The sequence below is a fragment of the Colias croceus genome, chromosome 4, assembly GCF_905220415.1.
Source record: "Colias croceus chromosome 4, ilColCroc2.1".
Lineage (NCBI taxonomy): Eukaryota > Metazoa > Arthropoda > Insecta > Lepidoptera > Pieridae > Colias > Colias croceus.
In genome coordinates, this window is record NC_059540.1 from 1,740,647 (window position 1) to 1,758,831 (window position 18,185).

Sequence of the window (18,185 nt, forward strand, 5' to 3'; positions counted from 1 at the left end):
ACAAGACACCATTAACAGTTAATTGTGACATTTTAAAAAATCCTTCTTGCGTTCCCACAAAAGGTAAGTTGTGGCTTTTATATTTATTCTTTATACATAATTAATTATATAGTTAGACTCATGTTTTTAATTAGAATTGAAGTTACGACAAAATAAGAAAATGATGAAATTTTATTTTTATGTATAAGTTTTACAAGACTATATTATACGCCCAAAGAAGGTCACTTAAGTTCTTGATAGAATTTTATTTGTTAGTAGCTTTTAATAAAATAAGGTAAAGTAATCTTTTCATTTTTTTTTATTTACAGATTCAATGTTCATAAAAAATTAACGATTTGCGTGAGGATGTAGTAGAAATAAGTATCCTGGCGCGTGGTCAATTGTTGACTAAAGTTAATTTCCAACGTATGGTACAATCATTGGAAGAATCTTGGGTAATTTTAGAGGATATTTTTCGGGAATGAGAAAAGGGGCAGCCAACCACGTATCAGCGTGCGTGCGTGCGAATCTACCTTTTTTTTATAGTGGGGAAATCTTCCAATGATACCCACGGCCCCCGGGGAAGGAGCCGTGGGTTTTGTCGGATTCTTACCGACTAAAACCCCACTGTGTTCCGTCGAGCCGCTTTAATGATGGGGCCGCGGGTATTGATTAGAATTCTTCCGCGACCGTGAGAATCTACCTACGTTTTAGTACCAAAAAAAATGTTATTTTGAAACGTAAATATTGCACTCACAACTACTGTACAAGTATGATTTTTATTCGTGCTTTACTGTTGTTTTATTATCGTTATGGCTTTCGCGGTACAGATAGTACTGGGATCAGAGTACATATTATTTATCAATTTCTCTTCCAGACTGCCCAAGGTAAGAGATAAAGAATTATACTCATGATCCAGCAATTTTCAACCGAAAAAGAAGTTTTTCTGTAATTGGTAGTTGTTTCATTTATTTATTTTAAATACCTAATTTTACTTTTACATTTGCCCATTTGCATTACATTCAGCTTCCATAAAACTTATAAAAATTTTATGTTTATTTCTGTCTAATATAACTACTCTTTTTTAGATATAAATAACAAAAACAACTTTTTTATTAAAATTTAGTACCTTGGGAAGATATTATCTATGTGTGAATAGAACAATACATAAAGGAAGTTATGTTACGATTTTATACAATGAAAATATGTAAAAAAATATTAGCAGGTGTAATTATTAAATTGATCCCGAACCCAAAACTGTAGTTAATTTTTTTGTCATTTAGTGTTTAATTCATGTCAATTGGTTCATTAATAAAAAAAATTATGATCATTTAATAATCACGGTGAACATTTGCTAAGGCATTCATGTACAAGGTGTAATCGTTCAGTGTGCACAGGCGATTTTTTTTTGGAAGTATTACAGATAACAAAAAACTTTAAACTGATATCGAAAGTACTTAACCTAATAATGGCCGTAATCATTCTTTTTTTAAATAAATCGAGAAATATCAAAAAAAATATATCTTTAAACCCTTACATTAAGTACATATGAAATATGAATATCCCATATACATTTAATATGAAAGATTTTAGCTTTCTTTTTCTTTTTTTGGTTGTCTGCTTTAATTACTTCGCAAATTTGAAGTGGCATTTTCCACGCTTTTCCCGGACATTTTCACGCATTTTCCGGATATTTCCCGGGCATTTTCCGGGCAATTCCTCACGCATTTTCCGGGGATTTTCCAGGCATTTTCCAGGCATTTTCCACGCTTTTCCCGGATATTTTCCAGACATTTCCCAGACATTTTCCGGAGATTTTCCAGGCACTTTCCACGCTTTTCCCAGACATTTTTACGCATTTTCCGGACATTTTCATGCATTTTCCGGATATTTTCCATATATTTCTCAGGCATTTCCCAGTCATTTTCCAGACATTTCCCTGACATTTTCCGGGAATTTTCCAGGCATTTTCCACGCCTTTTCCGGACATTTTCACGCATTTTTTGAATATTTTCCGGGCATTTTCTGGGCATCTCTCAGGCATTTTCCGGGGATTTTCCAGGCATTTTCCACGCTTTTTCCGGATATTTTCCAGACATTTCCCTGGCATTTTCCGGAGATTTTTCAGGCATTTTCCACGCTTTTCCCGAACATTTTCACGCATTTTCCGGATATTTTCCGCATATTTTCCGGGTATTTCCCGGACATTTTCACACATTTTCCGGGGGATTTCCCAGATATTTTACAGGCATTTTCCGGATATCCCCGGAAAATGCCCCAGATTTCCGGAAAGTACGTAAGTTTTTTAGCTTAGATTAGTAATAAATTCTATTAACAATTCTATGAATTGTTTATGGTAGTACGTGTTTACTAAATAATTGTATGTAAAGTAGTAACTACTATGCAGTCGCTATTCCACGCGGACGAAGTCGCGGGCACAGCTAGTTGTAAAATAAAATTATTGCCTAAGATCAGTGCAACGATTCGACTAGTCGTCCTGTCTAGGTAGTATATTAATATTTTTTAAGTTTAAGGTACAAGTCCGAGACGGGCCGCAGACAGCAAACTGCAACAGCAAACTGCAAGCGACACCACTTGTTTCTATGAACATCTATGTTATTGATTCTAAGCGCGGCATGGATAATTTTGCGTGAATGCCTCACATATTTCATGTAATGGACGTTTTTTTTTTAATAATAAAGGCGAAGAAAATATACAGATAGAGCAGATAAAGTATAAGTCGACGAACCCCTTTGCTTCGTGGGCTTCTAATGTAGTTTCAAAAAACGTATATATGTATAGCTTAACTGAGTCGTTTCTATTTCCCAGTACATAGGTATTTATATTGCAGCAGATGCATCACATCTGTTGCAGAGGCCAGAGACCAATTTTATTTTAAAAGAAAAAACACAAGCCTTCTGTTTCCTTTCCACACATTCTTGCATCCTTTTCCCGATATTTTTGTTCAAACTTTGGTTACTGCTTAGTACTCAGATGATCATTAAATGTACATTATAACCAAAGTATTTAATCTTTTTATAGCTTGTAAAAGGAAAAAATCAAATATAAACAATGATACACAACATTCCATCCATAATGGTGATCATGATAATGCGTTAATCTTGACCGCATTTGTGACATACCAACATAAATGTTGATTCATCATGATGAGTGCCTAAAACAAGGTGGCCAATTGAATAAATGCATGTGAAATGATGGCCAATCTTTCAGCAAATGGTTTGACAAATTGTACATGGATTGAATAATATATGAGGATTATTGTGATATTGTGCTCGAAATGATGATACAATGAGCAATCAAATAATGCCAGTATATTTAATTGGCTTTATTATGTTGCATTTACAAAGTAACAAATATTAATATAAACTCAACAAAATTCTTTCCTGCGACACTAAAGTCTATATCATGAAGAGAAGTTTTACAGAAAGGTTGAGCTTTTTAGGGTTCCGTAGCCAAAATGGCAAAAACGGAACCCTTATAGTTTCGTCATGTCCGTCTGTCCGTCTGTCCGTCTGTCCGTCTGTCACAGCCGATTTACTCGGAAACTATAAGTACTACAGTGATGAAATTTGATGGGAATATGTGTTGTATGAACCGCTACAAAAATATGACACTAAATAGTAAAAAAAAGAATTGGGGGTGGGGCCCCCCATACATGTAACTGAGGGATGAAATTTTTTTTTCGATGTACATACCCGTGTGGGGTATCAATGGAAAGGTCTTTTAAAATGATATAAAGTTTTCTAAAAAACATTTTTCTTAAAGTGAACGGTTTTTGAGATATCAGCTCTCAAAGTCGTAAAAAGTATGTCCCCCCCCCCTCTATTTTTATAACTACGGGGTATAAAATTCTAAAAAAATAGAGGTGATGCATGCTAATTAACTCTTTCAACGATTTTTGGTTTGATCAAAGTATCTCTTATAGTTTTTGAGATAGGTTGATTTAACTGTAATTTATTATATTTGCTGCTACGGAACCCTTTGTGCGCGAGCCCGACTCGCACTTGGCCGGTTTTTTAAATTCAATTGAATAAGAGAGACGAAACGCTCTTTTAAACGTGGAAGAAAATTGAAGAAACGTGGATAGTTTTCATGGACGTAATAAAGATGATAAAATGAGGAACCCAATAAAGAGAAAAAAGCTAATCAAACCGAGACAATTTTTAGATGGGGTCCTTATTAGAAAACTCTCAACACTGATTTTGAAACAATTCACCGTACAAGCAGTCAAAGACTAAATAATGATGTCTTTACATATGAAAATTGTTACAAACACTTACATCTCCGAACAAATATAGCTTTTCTAACAATCCCAGGATGCATTGAAATAATCACAGTGTACGTTTGATCTCAAAACAATTATGTAAACTGCATGAACCTCTTCAATGTACAGAATGACTGATAATCTTTAATTAATTGTTGAAATTTGAGAAGTTGTTTGTAAACAATTCAGTTTCAATAGCTATTGTCAATTTGTAATCACCAAACAAACAATATTTCGTTGTTTGGGATTATTACAGTGAAGCACCTTGTATGATGTAGCAGTTAATAAATGAGTTAATATTACATAATATAAAAAAGTGTTCTATAGTTAGTATTTTCTAGGGTTTGATTTTACGCGAGTATTATACATTTAGAAATTAAAGACTTTTTAACGGATTTTAAACGCGATTTATTCATTATATTATTTTCCCGACGTTTCGAACACTTTACAGCGAGCGTGGTCACGGGGAGACTGAGACATATAATATATTATATTAATCTATGGACTGAGATGTTGTACGTCTTGACGGTCATTCAAAAATTGTTATTTATAAACTACCTCGCTGTAAAGTGTTCGAAACGTCGGGAAAATAATATAATGAATAAATCGCGTTTAAAATCCGTTAAAAAGTCTTTAATTTCTAAATGTTCTATAGTTCTTAAGAAGTTTTAAAATTCCATCGATTTTTACCTTCCTGTTACTGATTGTACATTTTTCTATTTAGTTTCCTTATCCTGAAAATATACCTATATGCGCAAAAGAAATGCTCTAGGTCTAGGTACATTTTGTGTCATAATTACTACAACTACTTATAACAAATTATGAATAGTTATGCGAAAAAATTAGATATGCAAAAATGAGCACAAAATACTTTGTCCATTCGAAAGTTTAATGAAGTAATTTCAAACGCATAACCAAGATTAACATCGAACGAACAATGCGTTTAAACTCAGCCTTAATGATAATAATTTATGAGAAAACAATAATGATTATACGCAATTCATTACGTAATTGATTTCACCCAACAATTTCCCATTTACAAGGCTGCCAGATGCGTAAATACTAAATACCATACTGGGTACAACATGTACTACAGTCTTGACTGATTTCCGTGAGAACAATCTTGTTTTATGGAAATGCGTATTGGATTATAACATTTCTATCGACGTCGTAATTTGCAGCAATACAGCTTACACTACTACCGCAAGTAATGCGGCTTACATTACTTTAAACTTTAAAGTCATCATGCATTAATAGTTACTTAAACATAGAGCTTCTCACAATAATACATGTGCGTACAAGGCTTTTGTTTGGTTGCTTTTATAACATGTTTATGTGTGTGTTGCTCCTGTAGCTGGCTTTAAAATTAAAGGTCTTATCTACCAGAGAAGGTCTATACAATGATAAAAAAATGATGATGTCATCAAAATAAACGTACCAACAAACGCAACCAGGTCTTGTGTCTCAAACTCTCCATTTCGAAGGATAGTTCTGACATCCAACCACCAGGTCTGCTGCAGAACATCTATGAATTTCACTGCATCCGAATCCTTTAGCACTCGTCTTTGTTCATCGTTTCGACTATAATACGGGCTTTTTGCATTTGTATCTATGTACACTTTCGTCGGCGAACACACGGACACTAAAAACAAGGGTGCTTTAGACTTCGATCTTTTGCCTCGACCTTTAGTTTGGATGCCTCAGGAGTTTACTCATATATACTTTGAGAAAAGATAGTCTACTAAATTCGTATATTGCAAAAAATAATAAATGGATCTGTGATTCAATAAAAAATAATAACACAACCATGACAATATTATAATGACTACATATTGAAATAAAAAAATAATGCTGTACAAGCTAGTCAAATTTTTATCATGGTAAAAATTAGAACTGCTATAAACATTATTTTAATATTTTTCAAATTGGATAAACATTAATTTTTATAAAAAGAGAAACTCCATCAGAGCATCCAAATTATTATGTCACAAGTCTGAATCATGAAGGCGGTATCGCGTCATCACTGTCCAAATATGACCACGATAATCAGAAGTCTAAAGCACCTTGATCGCCACAATTCCTTCGGAAAGTTCTTGGCCTCGGCGGACCGACTCCGCCGTTCACTGGAGGCCTCTCTGCCACCATTTTGCACCATTTTCACATCATCACTGTTTAAAATGATCATCACATCACTGTAATTGCTTATCACTTGATAGAGTTCTGAAAGCCGTCAGTGTAAACTTTAGTTTCATGTCCATCGAGGGTAGTCTATCTCAGTTTGTTTTTATATCTTTGTTAATAGTTAAGTTAATAATGAGTAAGTTATCAAACAAATTAAGGATAAAAAAACGATCATATCTATAAATAATTAATCAATTAGAAAATCTTGGAAACAGTTACAGTACATTTTTATGTGCTACTTCATCAAACAGCTTAGATCCTAATTTGTTCTCAAAATCAATTCAGAATGTCAAAGAGTTCAAAGTTAATCCGTAAGTTGTACACTTTTAATTTCATTTATTATATACAAATGTATACACGGTCGAGGAAAACGAAACGGTCGCCGGCTCAGGGTCAACTAGTACTATCGGTATTGAGATCTCATTTTTTCTTAGTTTCAATGCTGTGTAAATGTTCAGTTTGGCGATACATTTAAAATTCTTTTCAATTATGCCAGGTCCTTTCATAATTTATTGCTCGTATTACTCGTGTTTCTGGATTGAGTTTAAGACATATGGTACCTACTTATTTACCATAGTAAAAAAATAATGGGAATACTATGATTGGTATCTTCCCTAACACTACTTGAAAACACAAAAACCTTCAGGATAAATAGTCCGATTAAGCTTAACTACTCGTAATAGTGCTAACTATTAGAATTTCAAAAGACAGAAGCAAAGGGCTACCGATCACTATAGATCTGGGTTATGCAAATTTACGAGTCTTCTTTGCAATTACATGGCCAGTAAGCTCTGTAGCAGAGTTTATCTAGAACCGTTACACAATTCAATAGAAACCTGTGTTTGTATATATGGCGATGGCGTTGCAATCAGAGCATTTCGAGTTGCGACACAATAGCTGCAGTTGTTCCGCGAAATTTCAATCAATTACTCATTTATCTAAAACAGGATATTCTTGATTTTCGCGTCTGGAAATCTGTAAATGATTCATGGACGGTGTCTCGAAAGCTTTTAAGGTTGTTTTTTGGATTATGGTACATGGTTTGAAATTGAAATTACAATGTAACCAAAAATTGGAACCATTCTTAGGAAATTTTGCTCAATATGAGAGGTTTCCTGGAATAAATATCAAGTTCTTAGCACTGCGTTTTTGGATTAATTAAAACTTTGCAATTTCCTAATTGCAACGGCTAAATGAGGTTCTGAATACATCATAGCTATGACCACATCATTTGACATGGCATAGTAAAGAAGGTAAAATCACAAATGGAATGTTAAACATCTCAGTCTCTTAAATGGTAATTCAATCGTGAGCAATCATGAATTTAATGTGGTTTTTGGTTCCGGCTAGTATAGGCTAGTGGGTTGAGACGAAGGTTTGGCTTCCGCCACACGCAATCTTGTATAACTCCTGACCTGATTTACATATTTGCGTACTGATTTACATATATGCATTTATCAGCATTTACGTTAGCAGGTCTATTGCGGAAACGTGAATTATTGATATTTGTGGTTTGCAGACAAATTTTACAACTAAAGATCGCAACGTAAGTAACTTGAACATAACATTTCAGATTATGTCATTTACGGACCAGGAACTTGAAATATTGGACATTTTAATGTATGTCCAAATGATCATCATTAAATTAACAAAGCTGTTTTACCGGTTTTGAAGCTATTAAACAAATGCCTTATCTAAAAGTTTGTTATTGGTCTTTCGTAAGCTTCGCGTATGCGAAACATGTTGCAAATCATTTAGTTATTTGTAAGTCAAGTACATTTTGAGAACGCCGGTCGAAGATAAAAGATGAAGCAACACACAGTAACTTTAATGGACCGAACTGAGCCGTGACGAAATAAGCAGTATAATAATAAAAGCGTACATTTGTTATAGAAAGTGAGCATGAAAAACAAACTGAGTTAAACGCACTCATTCATGTAAATATCACTCTCGCTGTTAACGACATGACATTGCCGGCAGGTTTTAAAAAGGGGTTTAAGACACTGACGACTTTCGAGCGAGTTGTTCGTATTGTTGTATTTTGTTTAGCACTTTCACTGTTCGAGCGGAGGCAACACGTCCGTTTGCTATCGCGGCGCAGGGCTAACTCGCGGAGTTGCGCAGTGCCCTCCCTCCCTCTGCGAACTGTAGCACTCGCCGGCCGCGGCGTGGGCGCACCTGAACTCTCCATTTAAGTATCAACCCTAACTTGTCTCTTGTTTGCGTGAATGCAAGGAAACAAACAGTTTGTAAGTCATTAGAGTCGCCATGTTTGTACATATCTTAAATCATTTGTCCGCGCACGCAAGCACGCTTTGGTTTCTAAGTAATTGTTGTCAGTTGATGATTATTGTTTTTACTTTTAGAATAGAGAATATGGCTTTTCTTTATGTAATGAGAAAAACCTTTTCTCTAACTTTAATAGCTTCTCATATTTAGGTACTTATCTAAATTATTTGTAGAGTAAATTGGACCTTTGAAGACCAATGTTCAACTGCGCTACAATAAGCGTCAAATTGTTTATGGTTTGACCTTATCTTACACCTGGCAATATTCTTAAACGTTATGAATAGTTGGAATTGCATTGACTATGGAATTAATGCCTTTTGGTAATGGTAAATCATGTATTAATTGACAATGCTGATTACGTTTATGAGGATCATCTTTGACACAATTTGTGTATAGATATAAGATACTGTATCACACAAAGCTAATTGCATGTTTAACAAAATAAGGTTTCAAGTATACCTTCAAATATGGAATCAATAAGTTCTTCAAATAACGTGAATAAATTGGAATGTGAATTCTGCTACCCTTGAAAAAGGTGACTGAAAGAATATGCGATAAAATATCAAAATCGAGGAACCAAAATTGTATAAGTCCGTTCAACACTCGCTAAAGTAATTCAATATATACCTCACTAGACGTCTGTTTCAATTGTCTGCAACTGGTGGAGTCGCATTTCACAAAACAGGTTTCAGTTGCGCCAATATATTATATCTATTGAGATGTAAATGCTAGGGTTTTGTTGATTAAGATAGTATACGTCTGGAAATAGTGGTAGGATAATTTATTATCATGCACGTTGAAATTCTAGCTGAATGCGTAAATGTTTAAATCTAGCCAATTCTGGTATTCTTGGAATTCATCAAATTGCGAACAGTGTGATTAATCTTAAACCTTCGAATCATCTTGCTGTTTGTTTCTAATAAAAATAATTCTTTTAAAATTTAAGCAATTGACAAATTTCCAACTCTTAATCTTCATATATAAATGAATCCAACCTTCTGATGAACGCGACTTTTCCTTATTTCAAAATTCAATCAATATGTGAATACGTACAACACAGGCTCGTTCTTAGCAAAAACCGCATGTCTAGTACTCTAGTGACGTCACACCGATAGTGCAACGGGTAAATTGATCCCACGTTCGATTTCATCGCTATTTTCGTCTTTGTCTTTTGCAAGCCATATAAAATTATAATCGATGAGAACCAAATCACTTTTGAGCATTGTTTATCTTTTGTAGGCTTTATTGTAACTTTTACGCATTGTAACTATAATCATCTCTCATATGAGAGATTTTCATCACTTTATCTAGGTTTAGAAATAGGTATCGAAACATTCTATAAAGTCAGCAAATCAAAATCTACAACATCCTCTAAAAACCAAATAAAAGCGTGTTTAAAAAGAAACATCCTCAATGTACATTGTACATGCTGAAGTACATTTAGCACTTTAAACAAACGTGGCAAACAAAAGACAGTGAAGATACAACAGTCTGTCAAAAAAGCATCAATTTTACACACAATCCACGTCATTATGCTGTCAAAGTTACTATTCGTATAGCATTTTGTTTACCCGTCGATTTCGGGCGGTTAAATTCTTACTATTTCATTGTTTCCGCTTCAATATCGAAATGTGGAGTTCAGATAGTGATAGAGAAGTGTTTAATATTATATCGAATTTCGGAAGAAGATAGTGGGCGTGAAAGAGTATAGATTATAGAGAAGGAGTGGATTTTTTTGCGACCCTGGATTCTCACGAATTTCAATTGAGATTTCGACTTGATAAAGAATCTGTTGAACAATTACTTCTTGAAATTTATCCAGACGTACGAATAAAAGGAGCCAGGTTAGTTTAATGGAGGCATTAATATTATACCAAACACGTCTAACCTTATCACATACCTAATTTATGTTGTCATTTCAGGAATCATGGGGTATCTCCATAACATCAATTACAGTTGACGCTGAGGTTCTATGCTTTAGGCACAATATCGATATCAGTGGCAGACCTATTTCCCTTGGTCACGGCATCACGCGTGAACGGGTGGACCGATTTCGATAAATATTTTTTTATAATATTCCTTGAAGTACGAGGATGCTTATTATGGAAAGAAAACATAAACATGTACCAAGGGCGAAGCCGGGGCGGACCACTAGTATATATATATATGTCTATGTTTGCAATGTAGAAATCAATTTTTTAAACATCATCATCATCATCATCATCATCAGCCCATATACGTTCCCACTGCTGGGACACGGGCCTCCTATGAGGGTACAGGCCATAATCCACCACGCTGGCCAAGTGCGGGTTGGCGGATGACACATGTCGTCGAACTTTTTAATTCTTCGACATGTCGGTTTCCTCACGATGTTTTCCTTCACCGTTCGAGCAGTGGTGATGTACCAACATGCGCAGATAAATTGAAAAATCAATTTATTTCCTGCGCGCTCGCCTGGTCTCGAACCACGGACTTATCGATTCGAAGTCCGAGGTCTCACCACTGAGCCACCACTGCTCCTCACCACTGAGCCACCACTGCTCATTTTTTATTTTTTAAACATTGTATTGTAAATAATAAAAAATAAATAAAAGTACATAATAAAATGGAATAAAAGTTTTATTTCTTTATTACAGTTTAATTTTACATAATAATATATGTAACTACATAATATATGCTAAAGAACTGTCCTGTGATTCTTACGCGACAACCCTCCATTGATTATCATCTTCTATATTATATTATTCCTTAACACTGTAATAGGCTCTCTGAACTAAATACATTTTTTACATAAGATTTACATTTAGTACTAACAAATTCTTTTTCTACCGTATGTCTAGATATATTGCTTAATAATATACAAAAATTAATTAGTTATTGTGTGTTCAGTATTTCAATTATTTCTTCATAATATTTGTCCATCATCCTTATTATGTTTGAATTTTTTGGCTGAAAATAAAAAGTTTTCCTGGTATTTGACCACTTTTTGCATTAAATGTGTTGGTCAACGAAGTCCAACATTCATCCTTTAATTTATTAGTAGAAGCATTAGTTTCCTTACTGGTTATAATTGATCAACCTCGTCTTTACTCATAGCCTTCTTCGATTTCTGTAACAGAAATACCTGTTTGACTTAAGAGTGTCCGAAGCAAAAAGTAAGCGGCAGACGATTTTAAAGAAGAAATATAAAGGCGTACTTACCGGCGTAATATCCATTTTTAATAAATATATAAACAGTCATCGTTGTATTGTTATTCTTTAATTATAAAACTTGACAATGAATCAACAATGAATGACAATAATTTGACAACTGACAAGCAATGCACGCGTGCGCGAGAAAAACGTTCCGTTTTTGCTTTCTGTGTAACGCATTAGGTTGTTTAGAAGGAAAATTATCACGCAGATGTCTACAAATATATAGTTCTTTAGTATTAGTTCTTTATTAATAAGAAACTTTATTCTTAAAGTTTATAATTCGGCTGTATATTTAACTTATTTTGTCCTGAATTTTGTGTAATTTTAATTTCAATTTGGCTTATAACGAAACGCACATCTGTGAGTGAAGAGGGCTCGGTATTTTTATGACCAACGGATGTCCGTCGATAGCACGTCAAGAAATAAAATTGTGGAACGGTATTAACGACTCGTAGTTAGTTCTAGAAAAACGGATAGTAGCTTTGATACTATGACGATCCGTTGAATATAGGAACCGGGCATTAATCATTCAAATTCAATTGTAGGTACCTATAGAAGTATCTGCATATTGAATTTATAGCATGAAGAAATAGAGTTATGCAAAGTTCTCTTGGGCCTGTCGAATTACGTGGCCAGATTGAATTACTGACATAGCTCATAATACAATTAGATAACACTGGGTAACTTGGAATGGAATGCTATACGATTAATTGCATCCCTGATTAAATTTCATTATGTTTAAATATTATTTTTAACAATAAACTAAAACACGTATTCAAATGGTCAGAACTGAACCATTTGAAGAAAAACACTAGCTTTAAAATAAAAAAAAAACCAAATCGATTCATCCAGTCTAAAGTTCTGAGGTAATAAACGCAAACAAATCGAATTGAGAACCTCCTACTTTTTTAAGTCGTTTGAAAACGTAGAGATCTAAACGTTATGTATATGGTGGAAGACTTCTGACAATTATTATTTGCAGGCGAATACGGTTTTTGATAAATTAATTATTTCTGCCTAGCTAAGATATTTTCTTTTTATAATGTAAAGAATAAATTATTCACAAAATGCAAAAAAATGGAAAGTCAGCATGGAGATTTTTATATTTAGAAATTTAAGTGCAGCATATTTTAATGTCTAACTACTACTCTACTTTGTAGTCTTTATTTGTTAAAATATACTGAGTTATACTGAACACAAACATCGTAATAACAATGTCTATCAACGTTATTTAGGCGGTGGGAATCACGGTTTAAACCACAGTTTGAACCACGTCTAAAAAACATCATTAATTATTTATTGTTTCAACTTTTTTCATGTATTATTGATACAGTCATAGGCCCATAGAAGCATAGAGAAATAAAGTCAAATGTGCTAATTGATTGACGTAGGTCGTAGACTTTACTCACGATGTTTTCACGTGTCTTCAATTATTTTTTACGATAACTATTGTATAGTTTCTAATGGACTGTGTGTTCTATTGAATATTGTAAATTGTGAGAAATCGGTGAATCCATTTATAGGTATGTTACGGGCAAATTGTATTCCTCGGCATTTAGTAATTTGTCGAGAATTCGTAATCAGAAGTTTATGGTTTGGATAAGGGGGTGGGTTAGCTCTGGAAACAGGCAATTCGTGGAGGGCTTGGAAACGGGCACGTGCTGGGCGGGACATGCGGAAGATTACGATAGTATTCCCGCATCCCGTCTAAAGCAGCGAGGGTATCTTAGGTAAGATTCCCACTTAAAAAAAAACAATTTAACAACGGCGAAATAATACAAATTGCCTGCGACATCTATATGAAATAATAATATATGGATCCGCCGATACAATAGGTAAAGCAAATTACAATCTAGATATTTTTGAACTAGATTGTGACCTGAAAACTTAAACGATACTAATTGTATCAAATAAGTTAAATTGGTACCTACATTGAGAATTAGTTCTGTTGATTTATCGATTACATTAACTGTAACTAAATATTTATGTATGGTTGTACTTTTCTTATTAATTGGTTATAACATTTTTGTTTTAAGATTAATTTAGAAACATATTTTATTAGTTTATTTTAAACTAGATTTCCGCCTGCGGCTTCGTCCGCGTTCTCAAAGGAAAACCGGCATGATTCCCATTCCCGTGGGATTTCCGGGATAAAACCTATCCTATGTGTTAATCCAAGTTACCCTCTTTATTTGTGCTAAATTTCATTGTAATCGATTCAGAAGTTTATGCGTGAAAACCATACATACATACATTCAAACCTTTTCTTTTTATAATATTAGTATATACATATATTCAATATTAGGTATAATTATTTCAGAAAGATTATCGTATACGCTTATCCATAAATCACGCTTAATCCATAAAAATATATTACATATATTGTCATTATTATATTGCAAATAAAGGGCGCTACAAAACATCTCTTGAATGTTACAATGAACATAATATCCGTATGTTATGTTTTTGTTCTCATTATTTAATGTTAAACTATGCATTTATTTCTATTTTTTCTTAAATTAGAAACTGAAATTTACAGTTCGAATTAATTTGGTAAACGGGGTCACGATCTTAATTTATTTTTATGCGTTTCGTTTTGATTTTTTTATTTAATTATTTTAATTATTATGTAGGAAGTGCTTGGTCGATTATAGCTCCTGTTTTTTTTTATTAAATTCACATTTATGGCACTATAAATCTAATTATCTATTAATATAAAATATGTAATAAAGGTAGAAATACTATAATTGCTTCGCTATAAATTATTTCAGTATAATTCCTTTCGGTTGCTGCCTACTAGAACCTATATTAAATCTATAAATTAAAAAACAAGTGATAACTGCGTTAAAAACAACCGACTTCAAACTTGCACTTGCAACATTTACAAATACAGACAAAAATGCTCATAAAATAAAAACTACTGGGCCTATCCGAATAAAATTTTTATGGGACCAATTCGACACCATCCCGCATCGAACAAAAAAGAATCACGTAAATCGGTTCAGAAACCTCGGAGTAATCGGTGTACATACATAAAAAAAAAAAATATACCGGCCGAATTGATAACCTCCCCCTTTTTTGAAGTCGGTTAAATAAAATACTTCAAATAGTTAGGCCCCGTTTCCACCTGCAAGTAAACTCGCGGAAGTCTTGCATGAGTTACTTGCAATATCGTTTACATATCCTGCAATTTATTGCTGCAATAAATGTCATGCGAGAAGCTCGCGGATCATACTATCGCAACTTATCGCGGAGGTGTTTACACACATCTTGCGAGTGACGGGATAGGAATTACTGTCATAATTTTTCTATTCTATTTTGTGAAATAAATCGTATACTATAATTTATAATGTGTACTATTAATGTAAAATGATCTAATGAACTAATGTAAATAATATATTGTTTAAATAATAACTTAGTTAAATTATAAAATTAGATAAGCATAATAAGAGCATAATATAAATATATTGTATGCCAATGTGTTGGTGAATTGTGCGGACATTAAATTTATTATAAAAACTTTGTAACCACAATTCAACAAATAAATTTTCATTTCATTTCATTTTCAAAAAATAATCACATTATTCCACCTTAAGATCTCATAATTATAATCCTATTGACTTTATAGTTTCTTCATTCTTCACAAGAGCATTCACGACTCATTAATTTCAAATAAACAAAAATCAAAAGCCGTGCGGGCGATACTTGCAGCTTGCTGCGAGATATACGGAACTAGACCGATAAGCTGCGAGAACTGTCGCGAGTAGACGCAGTCATGTTTACACATGCTTTCGCAACTTCTCGCAAGAAGCGCTTGACAAACTGTCGCGACAGAACTTGCAACATAGTTTACACATGCAAGCTGCTGTCAGACAGACTGTCGGACAGTTCTTGCAGAAGTTTACTTGCAGGTGGAAACGGGGCCTTATGGTCGAAGCGTGCATTTGTTTTTCACATCTATTTACGGCCAAGGACGTCAATGTTGTTGAGTCGTGAGAAACAAGTTGCATGTATGACAATCATTTCGTTACTATGAAACATTGTCAGTTTTGACATTCGTATGAAGCTCACAAGGTTGTGTACCTACCTAGTACGAATTATTAGGAATTGCTTGGTAAATTTGCTATTGTATGCCTACAGGTAATTGTTGTGTTCAGAGTTCGTTTGGTTAGTCTGTGTATGTTTTTTATGATAATTTTATATGGAGGGATTTGATTGGGAGTAGATTTAGAGATATATTTGCTTGTATATTAGCTAATAATCTAATAGATAATTATTAATTACCTGACACAACTTGATCTGCATTGTTATAAAAATCTGTCAATTACGCAACATAATGGATGTAATAAGAATTGTTCCAACAAAAAAAAAATTAACCGTGTTGTTGTTCATTAATTTTTTTCCATGAAACAAAGTCTAAACTCTAAATATTTTATTACACAAAATAATCATAAAATTAATCTAATAGGTAACTTTTTTTGACAATTCAATTTAACGATATAGGTATGTACCTAAAATTCTCTTTGAGCAAAACAAAAACTAGCTCGTTTTTTTTTTTTTTTTTTGTAAGGTGTTTCTCAATGTTAGCCAGAAGGGCTACTACATTTTAACGCGGACGCGGGGGTGAACTGAAGGTTCACCCTGGTAGCGACATGCACAAGGGCGTCCCCCCTTGACGGGGACCACGAACCTCGGCTTGAGCTGTCGCTAGAGTGGAGGAGGCCAGAAGGGCCCTAATCGGACGGGGACTAGCTCGTTGTAATCGTATCTTTGTAGGTCAAATGATATCCGATTAATTTGAAAGGCAACCTGCTATTTTTACATGAAAATCAATACGTTTTTAGCTTTAAGCATGCAATGTTGGTTTTTAATGTACCTACAAGCGTATAGATTTAAATCTATAACAAACTAGCTCTATATTCGAAAAGGGACTTTTGAAAAGAATATACTTGATAATTTACTTGAACTACTTTTTTGACTCGTTTGTTAACTACTTGAGTTAACAAACGAGTCAAGTGTCAACACTAAATTTATATTTTACGATTCAAGTTTTTTTTATGAAATTGTAAATAGGTTACATGAATAACTTAACTAATTATGGGAGTAACTTATAATTAGCATAAGAATCTAAGTTACCGGCGCTTTGTGCATGCGCCGACGGTGGTGGGCGCAAACTTAGAATATTGTTACCGGATTCCTGCGCCTACGCATACAACCTTTACATTATTACACTGCTAGACAACAATATATAAGTATTTTTAAAAGAATTTATTTTAATCATTGTTATTTATTCTGTATTTTATTGGCGAGTCCATCTTTAATGTTGTGCAGTTTTTATTGGAAAATATGATGTGTACAATACATATCTCACTGTATACAGGGTGTGATGTTTGTTTATAAATGTAATTTAAATTTGAATATACTTTTATTTATTTTCCCTAGTTCCTTTATATAATAGATAACTTAGGTATATACATATAAGCCTGTAAACCTTCAATAATTTGCTACTTATTTCTTATTAAATTCAAATCATAATTTGAAGTTGGAAACGCATATGTCGAAATTACCCAAATGTATTATAGTAATATTCACAATTGGAAGTGTTGAGGTCAGATTTTATATCAACAAATTTGCGGTCAACACATTACACAAACTATTCGCGTAGGATGCTTTGCAATTTGCATAATCGCCTGCGCTTGCGCAAGAGGCATTCGATCTTTCCTAGATTTTTTCTATAACTCTCTTCACTCCAATGATGAATATTCATTACTTATATAAACTTTTTACTTTTACTACGAGTAAAAGTAATTACGAATTAATTAGAAAATAATTGATGATTGATTGAAAATAATTACGCATATCGAAATTTATTTTTAAACTATTTTAATTTTCCAATTATGTATATTATCAAATAAATCGATTAATTGGTGTAAAACTAGTGACATCTACAGTCACCATATGTAATGACGTTCAATATTAGAACAAGCTTTTGCACGTAGTTTTCAAGCTTCGCAATAGATGGCGCTGTATTCGAATGAGAAATAAACATATTTCTAGCACAGATAAATGTTTCTAATAATACAGAATCGGTATAAATAGTATTAATAATTATTATATCCGTACATGGCGTGAATAGGTTGACAAGTCGAAAATGCATACTTTACAGGGCAGCCTTTTGAAGTTTACTTTTTTATTGGTAAATCCATTTTTTTTGTATTTTTGTTTTTTTTCATTGCATTATATTTTATAAGAATCG

General features: G+C 33.5%; 1 protein-coding gene across 15 annotated transcripts in view; it reads right to left on the reverse strand.

The window, feature by feature from the left end:
- LOC123691045 (rho guanine nucleotide exchange factor 15) overlaps nucleotides 1-18,185 on the reverse strand; it is a 134,558-nt gene that overhangs the window by 38,444 nt on the left and 77,929 nt on the right. The window contains exons 1-3 of one of the 15 annotated variants that reach the window (XM_045635244.1): nucleotides 8,375-8,571; nucleotides 6,328-6,432; nucleotides 5,703-5,906 (exon numbers count right to left, since the gene is read on the reverse strand). The exons of 8 other annotated variants lie outside the window; for them this stretch is intronic. In XM_045635244.1, coding sequence (XP_045491200.1) covers nucleotides 5,703-5,906; nucleotides 6,328-6,409 — 286 coding nt within the window. In that variant the 5' untranslated portion in view covers nucleotides 6,410-6,432; nucleotides 8,375-8,571. Of the gene's footprint in view, nucleotides 1-5,702; nucleotides 5,907-6,327; nucleotides 6,485-8,327; nucleotides 8,572-18,185 lie in introns of those variants that run through there. 6 more of the 15 variants (XM_045635242.1, XM_045635239.1, XM_045635241.1 and 3 more) reach the window with 6 other exon arrangements.